The sequence below is a fragment of the Schistocerca americana genome, chromosome 2 (genome assembly GCF_021461395.2).
Source record: "Schistocerca americana isolate TAMUIC-IGC-003095 chromosome 2, iqSchAmer2.1, whole genome shotgun sequence".
In the NCBI taxonomy this organism is placed as follows: Eukaryota; Metazoa; Arthropoda; class Insecta; order Orthoptera; family Acrididae; genus Schistocerca; species Schistocerca americana.
Window position 1 is genome coordinate 713,481,451 of NC_060120.1, and position 16,591 is coordinate 713,498,041.

The window sequence follows — 16,591 nt, forward strand, 5'->3', positions numbered from 1 at the left end:
TGGCATCTGACACCAGTGCTGGGCCCTATAATGACTACAAATGCAATCTGGCAGTGTTCAATCTCCTTGGTGTCTCCATACTTGGATAACTCCATCGTGATGCTTTGTAGAGAACTGGGACAAACCCGAAAAGTTAACACAGTGCCATTCCTGTGTCCAGTTCTGTCGCCTGGCCACACCACCTGTGTGCCTCTCTCTGGTGTCATGTCAAGAGAAGTCACAACAGTCTCCGCGGAGACAGCCTGTCGAACTCTGAATGTCATCGTACTATCTGAGTGAATACTCGTCTTGCTGCAAACATGCCAGTTCCCTGATTTGAAATGCATTCTATGGCTGTATGTTCCTGCAGGGTCCTAGTAACAAGAGTCTGTTGCAACTCTGCACGGTGTCAAGCACAGGCCTCCTGAACCTGTCGTCTACTTATTTGATTGGCAGTCTACAGGTCTCAACAAACGTGAACAGCAGTACTGTCGACACAAGAGTCTGCAGGCTCAGTAGGCTACTGTCCACAGTTTTCCTTCTACCACAAGGAGTAACACGATCTTCTGACACATAAACAACATTCAAATGTGATTTCTGAATGAGAAACTCACTGTGAAATCTTTCCTTATGTGCAGAATGAATGTTGCTTTACTGCTTCCTATTTTTTGTGATTACACTCAAATGTTGATCACTTAAATGTTGAAGCATACAGTACACTTCATACCAATTTGACATTTTTGCATGTCACTTTCACAGTGTTTCAATATTACTAGAAAGCAGCATATTTACCTTCTGACAAATAAAAATAATATCACTAATTTTTTTTAAAAAAGTCAGGTGTGAGTAGGGCTTGTGCACTGAAGGTTCTGTACAAACTTAATTATGTATATAGACAGTCTATCCATTTTGGGAATTGAGGATACTGATGATTTTTGATTGTTATCGACACTGATACTCACAATACATGGGTCCCAGGGATTCGGTCCCAGGGATTCAGTCCCAGAGATTCAAAGACTTTAGAGTATGCTTTAATTTCAAGTCTGAAGTCAGATAACGAATGACAAAACAAACTGTTTTTTGCATTATATAATAACAAATTAAGATGTTTTGGATTTTTCCCTTTACTTAAACTGCGGCATCTTGCTTCTTGCCAAATTTCATGAGTCTATGTCACAAAATATGTTACACAAATGACTGTATTTTTTGACTGCACTGATTTAGAAGCTTCAATTTTTACTCTGCCAAGGGACCACCAACCTTAGTATGTGAATAAATTTGAACCTCATAGCCAATCTGTTCCAGAGAAAAGGATCTTAACAGATGGGCACACAAATGGATAGATGAAAAAAACGAACTTATTTTTATTTTTTTCGTGTTGTATAATTACAAATAAGAATTTTTGGGTTCTTTTCCTCTACTTATATTATGCAACCTTGCTTCTTGCTAAATTTCATGATTCTAGGTCAACAGCAAGTATCCTAGAGATTCTTTGAGTATCAAAATATGTGACAAAAATGGCCATATCTTTTGCTGTATTGACTTAGAAGCTTAAAATTTCTATACTGCCAAGAGACCATAGAACTGAATATTTGGCATCAATTTAGGCTTTATCTGTCTATTCATCGCCAAGAAAAAGGGTTCTTAACTGTCCAACAGACAGATAGATGCACAATGACATGATCTACTGTATAAGGGTTCCATTTTTACAGATTGAGGCATGGAATCCTAAAAAGGCAGGAATTGCAGTCACAATTCTTCTACCGTTGATCTATAACAATCACAGTAAATAAATAGTAAAAGCAGACAAAGTCACACTAGTCCTTACAACTAGTTTTTATCAAATTTACTATTACTTACGACTAGTTTTTATCAAATTTACTATTAATGCCACTACTTATAATTACGACCTCTGAAACTACTAAGCAGATTTATTCTATTGACTGATGGTGTGACTGTGATGAAAATCATCTGTAACTGGCTCATTAAGATAATATAATGATGCAGCACAAAGTGCCTGGAATCAGTTCAATTATGCACACACTACAGAAACATTGTGGCAGGTCTGGTCTGATTCTGACTTTCCTTCAAATAGACAATTATTCTATCAAATAATTTATAGTACTACTTCCAAAGAACAGAGTACTGTAGTGCAGCAAACTACTACAGGCAGAGTCTAACTTTACAGAAACATAACACATTAATTAATGGCATTAACTTGATAGATCCTGTTATTACAGTAGTGCACTTAACTATAAAAACAGGAAAAATATTAACACAAAGTCACACAGCTGATCACAAAATAACAACTCTCTTTAACAGTAATAAATACAATACAGGACATTAGTCTACAGATTGTCTTCTTTCTTCTAAAATCACTGAAACTTGTATCAATATGAACATGAAATGACCCCATACACTTACCATAGTCCCCTATAATAGCAGAAAGAGCTGTACAGTAGATTCAAACGAATCCAAACCCTTAATGGCAAACAAAATGTGGATGAAATCAAAACAATCATAAGAATAACTGCCTGTGGAGCAAATGCAAGGGTTCCTGCCATTTTTCAGCACTATCGAGAACAACTTGTACATGGTATTCTACATACTACTATTCAATATGGTGATTCCAGTGGAAAGTGTACCATGCAGGAGCAACATTTCCTAACCCTCAAAACTTTGTTTCATATTACTGAGACAAAGAGTATAGAGTGCAATCTTTCCATGATAGTGTGGAATCATAAGATCACATCCTGACTAGTCAAGACCTCAATCCAATAAAGAATCATGTAAAGCCACATTTAAATTATCTGTAGGAACTGGTATCAATGATTTGAATCATTTCTTGGTACAAAAATTTATCTCTAACACTGCACAAATTTTGCATCACTTAAACAAACTATGAAAGAAAGGCATAAAATCTGAATGATCCAGTATTTGGCAAAAACTTCTCAGATATCTTTAATCCACTGCCAAATGTTGCAGCATGGTGCTGATACCATTTTCTCTCACAAAACTGCTGATGGCATGGAGCAGCCAATTAAGATAATATACAGAGTCATAGAAGTTAATATATATGGAACAAATTCCATCTTATCACAAAATACTCTAGGCTATGTCGGAGCCTGCAACAACAGTGCACACACTTTGACATTAATCATTGTTATGCAATCCACTGTCATCTGACAAGCTAACACACCAAGACTAATGCGTTGTGAATTTAAAAAAAATTGACAATTTTCCTATTAGATAACATTTCATCCTAAGCATCTGCTGATGACTTCCTGATCACTACATCATGTTTATTTATTTAGCATATGGACTCTAAGTACATTTCAATTCTGAATTACACTACTTTATTTCTAAACATTTAATACTTAATCACAACAAAAACATCTAGTCCTTGAATATACAAAATGTTTATAAATTAATTACACAAAAGTACCATTAATTGTAAAAAAAGGTAAATAACTTACAGAAATGTTTGATACAGCACTCAATGCAGCATGTCTTCTAGTTTTATTTGCAAATGTTCAATGTGACTACCTTTGTGCCATGACACTATCCCATCTGTAATCAATTTCTTGGCATATCCTACAAACCAAGTATCAATGTATGGTGGCAAATGTTTGTGTTATCCGTTGTCACAGCTCACTGACATTTCCTATAAGCAGAGCAACAAACACTCTCTCTTTACATGTAACCCCATACACAGAAGTAATCTTCAGTCTTCATTTAGTTAAAAATTTCTACACAAAACTCAGTTCATTTTTCTTTGTCACTTTCTCTTAAAGCTTCCAAAAGTTTCAGCTTGTAGGGTTTGAATGACAGACATTTCCGCAGTACCTTCCACATTGTGACACTAGGCATATTCAGTTCTATGTTGGCACTTCTTGTTGATATAGCCAGGTTACAAACATAGCACTGCTGAAGTTGTTCAACTGCTGAGTCAGGGACTGCTGGCTGACTCTGGCCTGGCATCCTATGTGATGCACAGCTAGTTTCAGTGAAATGATTGTACCAATTAATAACAGCTTGTTTTTGAGGTGGTGGCATGCAATATTTAGTCCTGACCTGTTTGTGAACTGTAGTAGCAGATTTGGATTCATGAAACCATAAACAACATTGTCATAAACTTGAAGATACACTGCACTCAGTGCTTTATCAAACATTTTAATTAGTTATTTACCCTTTTCACAATTAGAAGCTACTTTTGTGTAATTAATTTTAAACAACTTGTATCTGATGGAGTCTGGGTTGCCATCAGGAATTTCTCATAACCCACTCTATATGCTTTGGTGCCACATTCTCACCCGATGGGTTGGACACACTGGCTCAGTAGACTACAGTTGCCTGCTGGTGAGGACATGAATTCCCATTTAAAAAGTGAATCTGCACATCTTCCATGCCCCATTCTAAGAAGGTTGAAAGTTGACTATGTCTTGTGGGGTTTATCTAACTCACAGACTGTCTCAGTAATACAAGGTAAGAACTGGCACACTCCTGAGGCATTACAGAGCCATTCTCTTCTCCAGGAATTGGTGATGTTCATCCCAGTGAGACTGCCTGCAAGTGCAAGAGGAGGATACTCAAAATGAAGTCAACTGAATCTGAGATCATGGATGTCAGAATGCAATGGTAGTCCCTGATCAGGGCTTCTTATCTTTGCAGAACAGGCAGCCTGATGGTGCGAATAGACCTAATTGTTCCCAAATGTTTAACATACTACTATTAAGCTATTAATTTTGTTTACATGACTGCTGTTCATTCATGCCAGTGCACCGTATTCCGCTGCAGAGTATACCAAGCTCAACGCAAATGTCTGCAGAATTGACGCTGATGATCCCTATGTGGTTCCACAAAGTTTCTGAACAAGATTATTTCTTATCCTCAACTCAGCAGCTGTTTTGTGAGGTGTGATTTAAAAGACAATGTTCTATCTAGCATGATACCCAGATATATTGGCTCCTTATTGTGATTAAAGTATGTGTCACCAACACAGACTTCTAGAGCCCTATTTGACTGTTTATTATTAAGATGGAAGCAAGTTACTTCTGTCTTAGCAGCATTAGGTCTAAGACTCGATTTTCTGGAGCAGTCTGCCACAACAGACAAAGCAGATGTCATTATTTTTCCATAGTTTCAAAATGAGTGTGCCTTGTTGCTACAGCCCAATCATCAGCATAACCAAATTTCTTACAAACTGTTTCTGGCATATCGGCAATGTAAAGGCCAAAGTGCAGTTGAGCTAATACCGAGCCTTGAGGTAAGCCATTCCGGAGGAATTTTGGGCTGCTGATTTTGTTTCCCAAGATAACCTGGGATCCTCTGTTATCAATACATTGTCAGTAAGCTTAGTAACTTTTTGACATGGGATCATCTTCATCAACGTGGGTAGCTGGAGCAACTCTTGGCTGCCATCCCTCCAGCATTGCATACTATCTTTTTTTCTGTCATTGATTGAACAATTTTCATAAGGCCCTCTCACTATCCACTGAAAATGAAGAATTTAGGGTTGGTATTCCCTAATCCCTTCAGGTGAGCATCCTGGAATTACTGCACCAATCCCACAAGTGAATACCAAAGATTATGTTGTTAGCAAGATGACATGCTTACTGGGTAAGGGTTGGCACCAATACATAGCAAGCAATCTCCACCTACCTATTAGGCCTGTGCTCATAAACAAGTAGAGCCCATATGGAGTCTCTACCATTGTCCCATCGCCAAAGTTCCAGTGGCTGTGTGATTATATCCCCGTTGATTTTGCAGGCATCTGCTTTGCGGCCACACAGCTTATCATTACTGAAGATTTGTCAAATTTGCTGTAAGTGGTATGCATAGTATACACCATAACCACAACATTGTTACTGAACTGACAAATTTTTCAACCAACATCACACAACAGATGCCAATTTACCTCTTCTTCAATCGTGATCTTACATCACAAACAATGTTACCCATACCTCCCACTCAGTAGCAATAAAATTAATCCAAAGGTCCACCATTACCTGAAAGCTATTCACAGAGTAGAGGAGGAGGAGGAGGAGATTAGTGTTTAACGTCCCGTCGACAACGAGGTCATTAGAGACGGAGCGCAAGCTCGGGTGAGGAAAGGATGGGGAAGGAAATCGGCCGTGCCCTTTCACAGGAACCATCCTGGCATTTGCCTGAAGCGATTTAGGGAAATCATGGAAAACCTAAATCAGGATGGCCGGAGACCAGATTGAACCGTCGTCCTCCCGAATGCGAGTCCAGTGTACAGAGTAGAGCATTAACCCTTTAACTGCTCTGGACATGTTAATGCGCACCTTTGTACCTGGCCCTGTGTGCTCTGAACGTGTTTATGCGTGCCACCAGTCCTTCTACCTGGTACTCTGAATGTGTCTACACGTGCCTTAATGGCACCTGTGTCCTCCTGACGTGTTAAGACGTGCTGCCATTTCTTCCCCTGTGGTCTCTGGCCGCATTACGTGCCCAGCCGTATATTTGTGCCGAGTGCCTAGTAGCTGTTCAGCATTCCACCGGCACAGTTGAAGTCTTGTGAGCATTTGCTGCTGTGATCTTGTGTTGCAGTTTTCGTCTGGGCTTTTACTGACTGTTGACGCCGTCAACGTTTTGAGAAGAAAATGGCATGCTGTTGTGGTTGTACAGACGAAGAAATCATCAAAATTCTCACTACAAGCGACAGTGAGAATGAAATTTTCGACAGCGATGATAGTGATTATTCTTCGACTGAGTCTTGAAGTGACAGTCCTGTGCCATGTACTTCAGCTGGAACAACGCATCTGTCAACAAGGGAGGGATATCATTCAGAATCTGACGGGTCTGAGAGTGATAGTGAAGGGCCAGTGAAAAGAGCTCGCTTCAGCGACACATTTGACTGGAGAAAAAGTGATTTTTGTCCATTCATGCATGTGTATGCTGCTTCAGCTTCTGGACACAAGTGTGGTTTAGGGCCAGATTAAAGTGTTTTTTCATGTTTCCTGATTCAGACCAGATGGAAAGAAACAGGTTTCGAGGAACTGTATTCCTTCGTCACTGTTTGTATGCTAATGGCTCCTGTGAAAAAGCTGAAAATCAGTGACTAATGGTCCACAGACATATGTTTGAACACTGCTGTTTACAGCAAATTATGTCCAGGGACCGTTCTCTGTTAATTTTAAGAATGCTTCACTTCGGCAATAACTTTATCAGCAATGAAGGACACAAGTTATTTAAAATTAGGTATATTGTTGATAAAATTTGCACAACATTTTGCAATGCATTTCATCCATACCAAAACCTCTGCATTGACAAAAGCTTCTTGTCGTTCAAAGAACGATTATCATTCAAACAGTACAGTCCCTCCAAAAGAAGTAGGTTTGGAATAAAAACATTCATGCTATTTGACTGCCAGACGGGTTATATCCTGGATCTCATTGTTTACACCTGCAAAAATACTGAAATTGGCATCCACAATCTGGGGAAAAGTGGCAACATAGTAGGAATATTGATGAAACCATTTTTAGGAATGGGTCATACGCTCTATGTCGGTAATTGGTGTTCAAGCCCAGACCTGTTCCTCTGGATTCATAACCACGGAACAAAGGCATGTGGTGCTGTTCGCAAAAACAGACGCAACATGCCAAAATTACAGAACAAACTAACACAAGGAGAAATACAGTTTATGTCCACTGACACAATCCTTGCGATGAAATGGTGTGACAAGAGAGAAGTGTGGATGCTGACTACCTGTAATACTGCAGAAATGGTTCAGATGGAAAAGATAAACAGAAAGACAGGTGAAAGATTAAGGAAGCCAAAATGTGTTGCAGATTACAACAAGAGTATGGGTGTTGATGACCACTGTGACATGCTGCCAAGTTCAGTGCAATCAGTATGAAAGACTATCAAGTTGTACAAAAAGTTCTTTTTCCACATATTGGATCTGTGCATTTTAAATGCCTATGTTCTCCACAGAGTAGTAACAAGATGAAAAATGCAACTAACAGAATTTCATTTGTGTCTGGTAAGAGAGCTTGTTGAAGCTTACGCAAAAGAACGAAGGAAAGCTGGCAGAGGAAGGCGCTCTGGAGATGAGAAGATTTACTGGGAGAGATTTTCCAAAGGTCATTGAGATGGAAAACATGAAGAAACATCCGCCAATGCATCGCTGTGCAGTATACTTGAAGCAGAAAGTGCACCGAGAAATGAGATATGAATGTAGAGCATGCAACATACCACAATGTGTAGTGCCATGTTTTGCGGCCTATTGCACTAAACAGAACTATTAACCATCTATAATCACTCAGAAGAGAAGAAGTGACATTGAAATCTTCTAAAAGTAAATGACAACAAAAAGGAAATGAAAAATATTAAAAATGCAACAATTGTAAACAAAATAAAATAAAAACAAAAAAATATATTTTTAACTTTGCCAGTGTCGGTCCAAAGCCCGGATCAAAAAGAAGGATGGAAAATATATTCAGAAGGTGTAAGACTTTGAAGCAATTTTTCAGAAGTATTACTGCACTCTCAAAAACACGAACTGCATTTCTCAGATGCCATTAAATCTATTACATATGCTAAGCATAAAATTAAAACAAGCATAGTGCTACACTGCTGATTTAACCAAACATCATGTTTGTTTGCATGACCATCTTCTGCAGCAGGTCTAACAATTAATTATTGCTAGCTTTGCCATCTTAATCTTACTACAATTAATGAAGAAGAATTTCACACTAGACACATTTCGCTTTTATTTACAAAGCATCTTCTGTGGTCATTGGTGTTCCTGTTTCATGTTTACATCCTTTGCACACCACTGCTTTCTCTCTCTTCATTAGCGGAGGTTGACATGTAAAGACGTTTTTGTATACATATAGCTGGCAGTTCCTCTCCCTCCCCCTCCCCCCCCCCCCCCCCCCGCCCCTTAAGTTTTCAGCTTTTTCTTCAAAAGCAATGGCACTGTAGCTCACTTCACTTATGGAACTCGAATTAATAATTTATCATTATAGCCTTTCCTACACCTGCTGGCTAATACATTAACACTTCATTATCAAAATGAGAAGGCACTGAAAATCAAACAGATTTTACATTATCCCACTTCAGTTGAAGATATTAATTCCTGTCAAACTGTACTTTTTAATTATTACAAAATTAAATTTCAGGGTGAAAGAATCACTTACATGTTGCCGCTATCACATTTTCTGTTTGTAATTTGTTTTACTTTCCCTACTATTCCATTTTACTGGAATATTAAATATCCTAACTTTGCAATTGCTCTTTTGCACTAATGTCATGGGGACAAACAACACTTCACTAACATCAGCAACTGTCCTAGTTGCCCTTTACTGTCAATAGCTCATGGTAATTATTGCAGAATATGCAAAAATGCAATAAAAAGGATATTATGAAATAAAAGCACATGATGGTTACACACTGCAAAGGGATCACTACCTAATTATTCCAGTTTGCTTCCAATGAGCATGCTAGTGAATAGTGCAGACCTTTTAAGTTGCAAATGAAAAGAAATTGTGTGCTGCCACCGCAGACACTGAAATGTCCATGGCCAACTGCACTGAAAATTGCTACCCCTGTTCCAGCTCTGTCTGTGAGCACTGGACTCTCGGCAGTAATCTTTCAATGTACCTACTGGCAATTGGCCTCCACAAACCACCAATTCTGTTCATCACTGATAACATATCAATTCAGCTAACAATCCCATGTTGACCACTGACTCACTGCACAAGGAACCACCATCTTCCATTACAGAGTCCAAATGGGCGCCAAACACAACTGCTCCCCTTCCACACTGGTCCCATCATAAGCTTGACTACTTACATATCTGTGAGCCAATTAAAGGAAGGAGGGATCTAGTACCTCCATCAGATGAACAGGTGACATTCAACTCAGACTATGTGATTGATTGAGATGGGACATAAGGCACTGCCTATTTGGTTCAGATATTCTATAAACAAGACATCAGGGAAACAACAAGAAAGGTGTTCATCATATATGAGGGTAATCAATCCAGTGTTCTTAATTCAAAAAAATTCCCACCCACTCAAAGAAATTCACCATCTACTCTTCAGATAGCACTGTCTGCACTTCTACTCTTCAAGCAGCAGTGCGTAAACATCACGAATAGGTCTGCATTCACAGTTTAATTCACTTCAGTAATACAATTCTTAATTATGTTTAAAATCTAATTAATATAAATGAAGATCTAGTATAAAATAGTTGCTTATACTTGCCTGTAATTGTTCAAAATATTTCTCCTGCTTATGAACAGTACTCAACAATGTCTCCTTTTCAAAAATTAGCTGTTCATTATTTTGCATTATCATCTTCATCTTTTCTTGTACATTTCTGCCAGTATCAATAATTTGTTGCAATGACTGTTCTAAATTTTTGCATTTTTGCTGCCAACGCAATTCCTCACTAACAGTCAACTTTCTATCAATAACTTGTCTTAAGGAAATAATCTCATCTCCAAGTTCCTCAACTACTTTTTTCACTTCATTATTTATGAGTGAAGAAACAACATCATTGCTTGAATCACTGTTGTCTAGAAACCTTTTATGTTCTGTTTCTAAATTATCTTTGTACATCTGATGAAAAGTCAGTTCTTTTCTAATTATTTCAAGTTCATTCTCCTTAATGAGAGTTTCATTACAACTGACATCAAGTCTTTTTTGCATTGCAAAAAGCTCATTGTGAAATCTATCAATATTTTTGGCATGCATTTCTTGCAAAAGTTCCAATTCCTTACGTAGTGTGGAAATAACGTGTTCCTGAAGCAAGAACTTTTCTTTTAAAGTTATAATTTCTTGAGTTTTTCCAAAAGAGTCCATCACACTTTCCACAACAATATTGTTCAGAAGTTGCACATCAGCAGATAAACTTGATTTGAAATTCAATATCTGGTCTTCAAGTTTCTGCAATCTGTTAAGAGTGTCTTGTTTGCTCTCACTGGCTTTTTCTCTGAAAGAAGTATTTGTGTATTCCAACAAGCCGATTTTATTCTCCAGTTCCATTTTCTCTTCAATAAGAGACTGAATATTTGTCTCACTCGATACGAGTTTTTGCTTTTCATCATTGAATTGTTCATTTAATACTTTAATTTGGTCTTCCAAAATAGTTTTTGAGACTTCTAGCTCTTGCAATTTTAGTTTCAAATTCTGGTACTCATTTTTAAGATGATTGTTCTCCCTACAAAGCTTCTTGTAATCATCTCCCATCTTTAAAAACTGAAGGCATCTATTTACACTCTCAGCATGGTTGCCACTTGTGCCAAACCCCACATCATCATCATCATCATCATCATCATCATCACCATCACCATCACCATCATCATAAGTGGTCATAGCAGATAGTTTTGAAGTTCTCTCCTCTCCAGCTGAATATAAGTGTGATTTATATCCAACAACCTCATCTCTCAGTTTTTGTAATTCCAATTCCAAATCATTCAACTCTTTTCCTTTAAGTTCATTTTCTGCAGAAAGAGTGTCATTTTCTTGCCTTAGAAGGTAGTTATCTTTTTTAAGTGCTTTCATTTCCTTTTGTAATTTATCAGACATTTCTTTAGCTTCAGTGACTTTAGTAATCATTTTTACACTTTCATGTTTTATAGTGTCAGATTCTTCATTTACTTGCTGCAATGCGCTTTCCAGGTGTTGAATGCGTTTCAGTAGCTGATCTATATAATTTTCTTGAAACAGATGACTAAACTGTATGTAGTCAACACAAAGATGTGCATTATTACTGAACATTTCATCAAGATGCTGAAAAATTTGTTTAGCTTCTTTTAATAAGACTTCCTTAAATCCCTCTTCTTTTATTTTCTTGTTAATTTTGTTTACACATGCAACCATTAATTGAAGATTCATGTTTTCAGACTGTGTTTTACTCAGTTTGACTCTAACTTCACTTAATTCTTTTTCTAACTCTTTTATGTAATGTTTCAGCTGGGACTCCATTTCCTCCCTTGCTGCAAGGAGTCCCTGATCTGTAAGATGCTTAACTGCAAACTCTTCCATGTTACTGAATTGAGTGAACTTCACTGCACGATAAATATTAGATTCCAGTTGTAAGTTAACAACATTGAGACCTTGCAAATCATTTTTGAGAGAAGACATTTCTTTTTTTAAATGATTAACACATTTCAATTGGTCTACAGTCCAGCTTGGGGAATCCTGTGGGCACTGGTCATTCTTTGTACTATTCTCAGATAGTTCATTGTTCACTGCAGTATGTTTGTGCATTTCTATCTGAACAGTGCTGTTTATTTCCTCACCTATAGCAACCCCTTTTACATTGGTTACCCAGTGAAGATCAGTCTCTAGTTCCACCACTGTGCTTTCTTCAGTGTGATGCACAGGACTGTCTTGACATTCCGCACAGCTGCCTTTTGATGTACTTCCCGAGATAGTAGTACTTTTTGTATTATGTACTGCTGACGGTAAATAAGCTCCTTGGGATGTTAGGTCTGAGAGATCATGTTGAGGAATTACTGACTTAGTACCAGAGGACAAGACATTTGTGCACCAATCGTTTATCTTCAATAAAAATTCTTTATGGTTTCTCAGCTCCATCTGGCAAGCTTGTATATCTGACAAAATATTGTTCTCATTCATTATTGCCTCTGTAGAACTGATGTGAGTTTCACATACATCTATCACTGATTCATCTACATGTTCTTGCTCAATTCTACAAGGTGTGAAACTTACTACTGGCACGTCACCAGGAGAAGGATCTCCCCCATTTACTCCAACTATTAGTTTATTAAACTGTTCATCATTTCTGTTATCCAACACCAGTGATGCAGGCAATGAATGCTCACTAGAACTCAGAGATTCAGTCTTTTCTTTATTTGCTGTGAACTGAAGATCATCATCATTTACTTCTTTTCTTGTTATATAATTTTCTCTGGCTAGCTTCTCAAATTCTGTTTCATCTGTGTGTTCAACACCACTATTCAAATTCTTAGACTCAGCAGAACTCTGAAGAAGTATCTGTTTTTCCTTTTCAAACTGCATCCTAGGAATAAAAGAAAATAATTTACATTTTCATTTCATAATAATGAAAAAATACTGTTATCAGAAGCAAAATTCTCTTGAGAAAACTGTAAAATTACATGATGGCCAGTGGGCAGTATGGAGGCCCCCTCCCATACCCAGGGACAAGGGGGGAGGGGGGGGGGAGGATTTGCAGACACCCCCCCCCCCCACATACAGCTTTCAGAGAAAGGAAAAAAATATATTTGAGTCACATGTTTTCCTTTCAAGAAAGTCATTTAAAAGTCGGTATTTCACAGTTTTTTTAACAGGGTAAGAACAGGAACTTTTTTCTGGCTATTTACAAGTCACCATTTGCCTTCCGAAATGTTAAACTACTCCATACCCCGAGGTCTAACTGACCACGCACCCACCCTCCCACAATCTGTCTTATGGGCACCCTTGGCCATTACTAAACACTCTCTCGAAAGGAAAGAACTAATGACAGGCATAGGGACTTGGTACTCTGCCCCCCCCCCCCCCCCCCCCTGAAGGGACATACTGGCCAGTGATTCAGTCTGCTCAAAATATATTGTATGGCACACCACACATAAATGTAAGAAGTTAATGTTAATTTACCTCAGCTCGTCTTTGATTTGAACAAGTTGTAGGCCAAAATTTTCTTCCATGTTTATTCTCAACTTAGACAAAGCTGCTTCATGACTTTCCTTCTGACTCTGTAAGCTGTGTAATGCTGATGTCTTAGCTTTATGTTCCTCTTCAATGCTGTGCATTAAACTTCTGATCTAATTGGCAGAACATGTCACTATCAGTATACAAATACATCAAAAGCAAAGTGCAGTATTGTATTTTCAGTACTGTACTGAGGTTTACCTCTTCTGCTGCTCTTCTTTTTTCTTCTGTTAATTCCATGCATTTCCTTTGCAATTCCACCTCTTTTGCTTTCAGAGCATCATCTTTTTCCACAATGTTTTTATTTAATTCCTTTATTATTGCATCTTTCATTTGAACTGCAATTTCTAATCCACATTTCTGTAAAAAGAAAGAAATTAGCACTCAAGTTCAGCAAAATCAACTTTTTTCTACCTCAGAAAAATGCTGATGTATTATAAAAAATGATGTGACTTTAATATAGATTTTCTCACCCACAACAGAAACAGGGAGACATTGATTAACATTGCAAAAACTTATAATCTGCATGGCCTTGTAAACGAGCCCCATAGAATAACACCCACATCCAAGACAGCTCTAGATCAAATTTTTGTAAATAGAAATAAACTTAACCCAACTATAGAAGTAGACAATGCAGGATTCAGTGACCACCAAGCTGTCATTCTAATGGTTGATGTTAGCAAAGATACCTCAAACCCAGTCCCACCTAAAACTTTACAAAGGTTTTTCACCCAAGATAACTTGAACAAGCTAAATGCCCTCCTTAGCAAAGAAAAGTGGACAGAGATGTACACAAACAATGATGTCTACATGAAATTCAACATATTTCTTGACAAAATGATCCACCACTTTGAAGAGGCCTTTCCACAAAAACCAGTAAGAATAAATAATAATAATAATAATAATAATAATAATAAGAGAAACAAGAGTTGGATTACACCAGCTATAAAAATCTCTTGCAAACATAAAAGAATGCTCCACATGTTATGTAAACAAAGTAGTGACTCCCTACAACTAACAGAATACTATAAAAACTACACATGTATCCTAAGAAGAGTGATAAGACAAGCAAAAAGGATGCAAAATGATGAGTACATTGACAAATCCAGCAATAAAGTAAAATCAATGTGGAATATCATAAAACGGGAAAGAGGGGAAATGAAAGCTTCACACATGAACATAGAAATCAAATTCAACAATGAATCTATATCTAATCCCAAAGTTGTGGTGAACTCTTTCAACAATTTCTTTACGAGCATAGCTGAAAAATTGGTCAAAAATAATCCTAACACAAATTACCAACCAGCAAACCAAAAATATCACACATGTGAAGAGTCAATTTTCATTACCAAAGTCACTGAAAATGATGTTGCAAAAGCCCTCAGAGAGTTAAAAAATTCATATTCAGCTGGAATTGATGGTATCCCAGCAGCTGTAATCAAAAATTTTGAACACATAATTGCTAAACCAATAACTCACCTCTGTGACTGTTCTTTCCAGGCAGGTATTTTCCCTGAAGCTCTGAAACTTTCTAAAGTAATTCCTGTCTTCAAAAAAGGTGATATAAAGATATGAATAACTACAGGCCTATCTCAATCTCATCCTGCTTTTCTAAAGTTTTTGGAAAAATAATGAACAAAAAAATGATGGACTTCATTGGGGAAAAAAAAAAAGATTTACTAAGTTTAGCTCAACATGGGTTCACAAGCAACAAATCTACTGAAACTACAGTGTATGATTGCATAAATACACTATTAGAACTGTTAGATACAAAACAACCCATAACAGGCATATTTCTGGATCTGTCAAAGGCTTTTGACACTGTTGACCACAAAATATTGCTGGAAAAAATAGAACACTATGGTATCAGAGGAATTGCAAGCAATTGGATTGCTACATTCCTAACCAATCAGATGCAGAGTGTCAGCATGAAATACACTAATAGGCAAAGCAACTCAATAACCGAAATACTATCAAGTAATAAAACTGTAAAGCAAGGTGTTCCACAGGGCTCAGTATTGGGACCCCTACTTTTCCTCCTGTATATTAATGACTTGAGCCTGAATGTTGATGCACACAAAACAATAATATTTGCCAATGACACAACTGTACTCCTCAAACGGAAGAACACAGAGGCTGTGCAAAAAGCTGTGAACTTGGCCACTGAACAACTCAGCAAGTGGGCTAAAATCAACAGATCAACTATCAACACCAAAAAGACAGCTTCCATGAACTTTCACACAACACAAAATGCAAATTCCTCTCAGCCATTTGTCACTGTAAATAACCAGCCAATAGATACCGACACTGTTTTCAAGTTCCTGGGTCTGTGAGTTCAAGATAACCTGAAATGGAATACACATACAGGAAAGGTAAATGCCAGAATTAGTAGTGGCTGTTACGCATTGAGTGTACTGAAATCATGTGCTAGCCTGAAAACATTAACCAGTGCGTACTACACTTACATACAAGCCCACTTAAAATATGGTGTGATATTATGGGGAAATTCTCCAACTGCTCAGAGCACATTCAGAATCCAGAAAAGAGCAATGAGGATTATTACTGGAAGCAAACCCAGAGACTCCTGCAAATCCATCTTCAGAAAGTTGGAAATCCTTACACTGCCTTTCCTATACATTCTCGAGACTCTAAATTTTTTCAGAAACCACATAGTGCCAACTGACACCAGAATCATAAAAAATAATAAAATACATGAACACAACACCAGGAAAAATGCAAATCTGCATGTTTTACATACAAACACTCAACTGTGTAAAAAGGGAGTTTTCCACATGAGCCTCCAACTGTTCAACAATCTTCCCACTAGTATTAAGTCCATCGAAGACAACATAAAATTTAGCAAAGCCATGAAGTCATATTTGTTGTGTCACTGTTTTTACTCTGTAAATGAATACTTAGAACAGTAATCTTGCTATTTGTGT

At 37.6% G+C, this 16,591-nt stretch overlaps 1 protein-coding gene across 1 annotated transcript in view; it reads right to left on the minus strand.

The window, feature by feature from the left end:
- The window catches only part of LOC124593751 (A-kinase anchor protein 9-like), a 505,072-nt gene that overhangs the window by 378,243 nt on the left and 110,238 nt on the right, over positions 1 to 16,591 (minus strand). Inside the window, exons 6-8 of the mRNA XM_047132086.1 lie at positions 13,851 to 14,009; positions 13,596 to 13,762; positions 10,215 to 12,999 (exon numbers count right to left, since the gene is read on the minus strand). Coding sequence (XP_046988042.1) covers positions 10,215 to 12,999; positions 13,596 to 13,762; positions 13,851 to 14,009 — 3,111 coding nt within the window. The remainder of the gene's footprint in view (positions 1 to 10,214; positions 13,000 to 13,595; positions 13,763 to 13,850; positions 14,010 to 16,591) is intronic.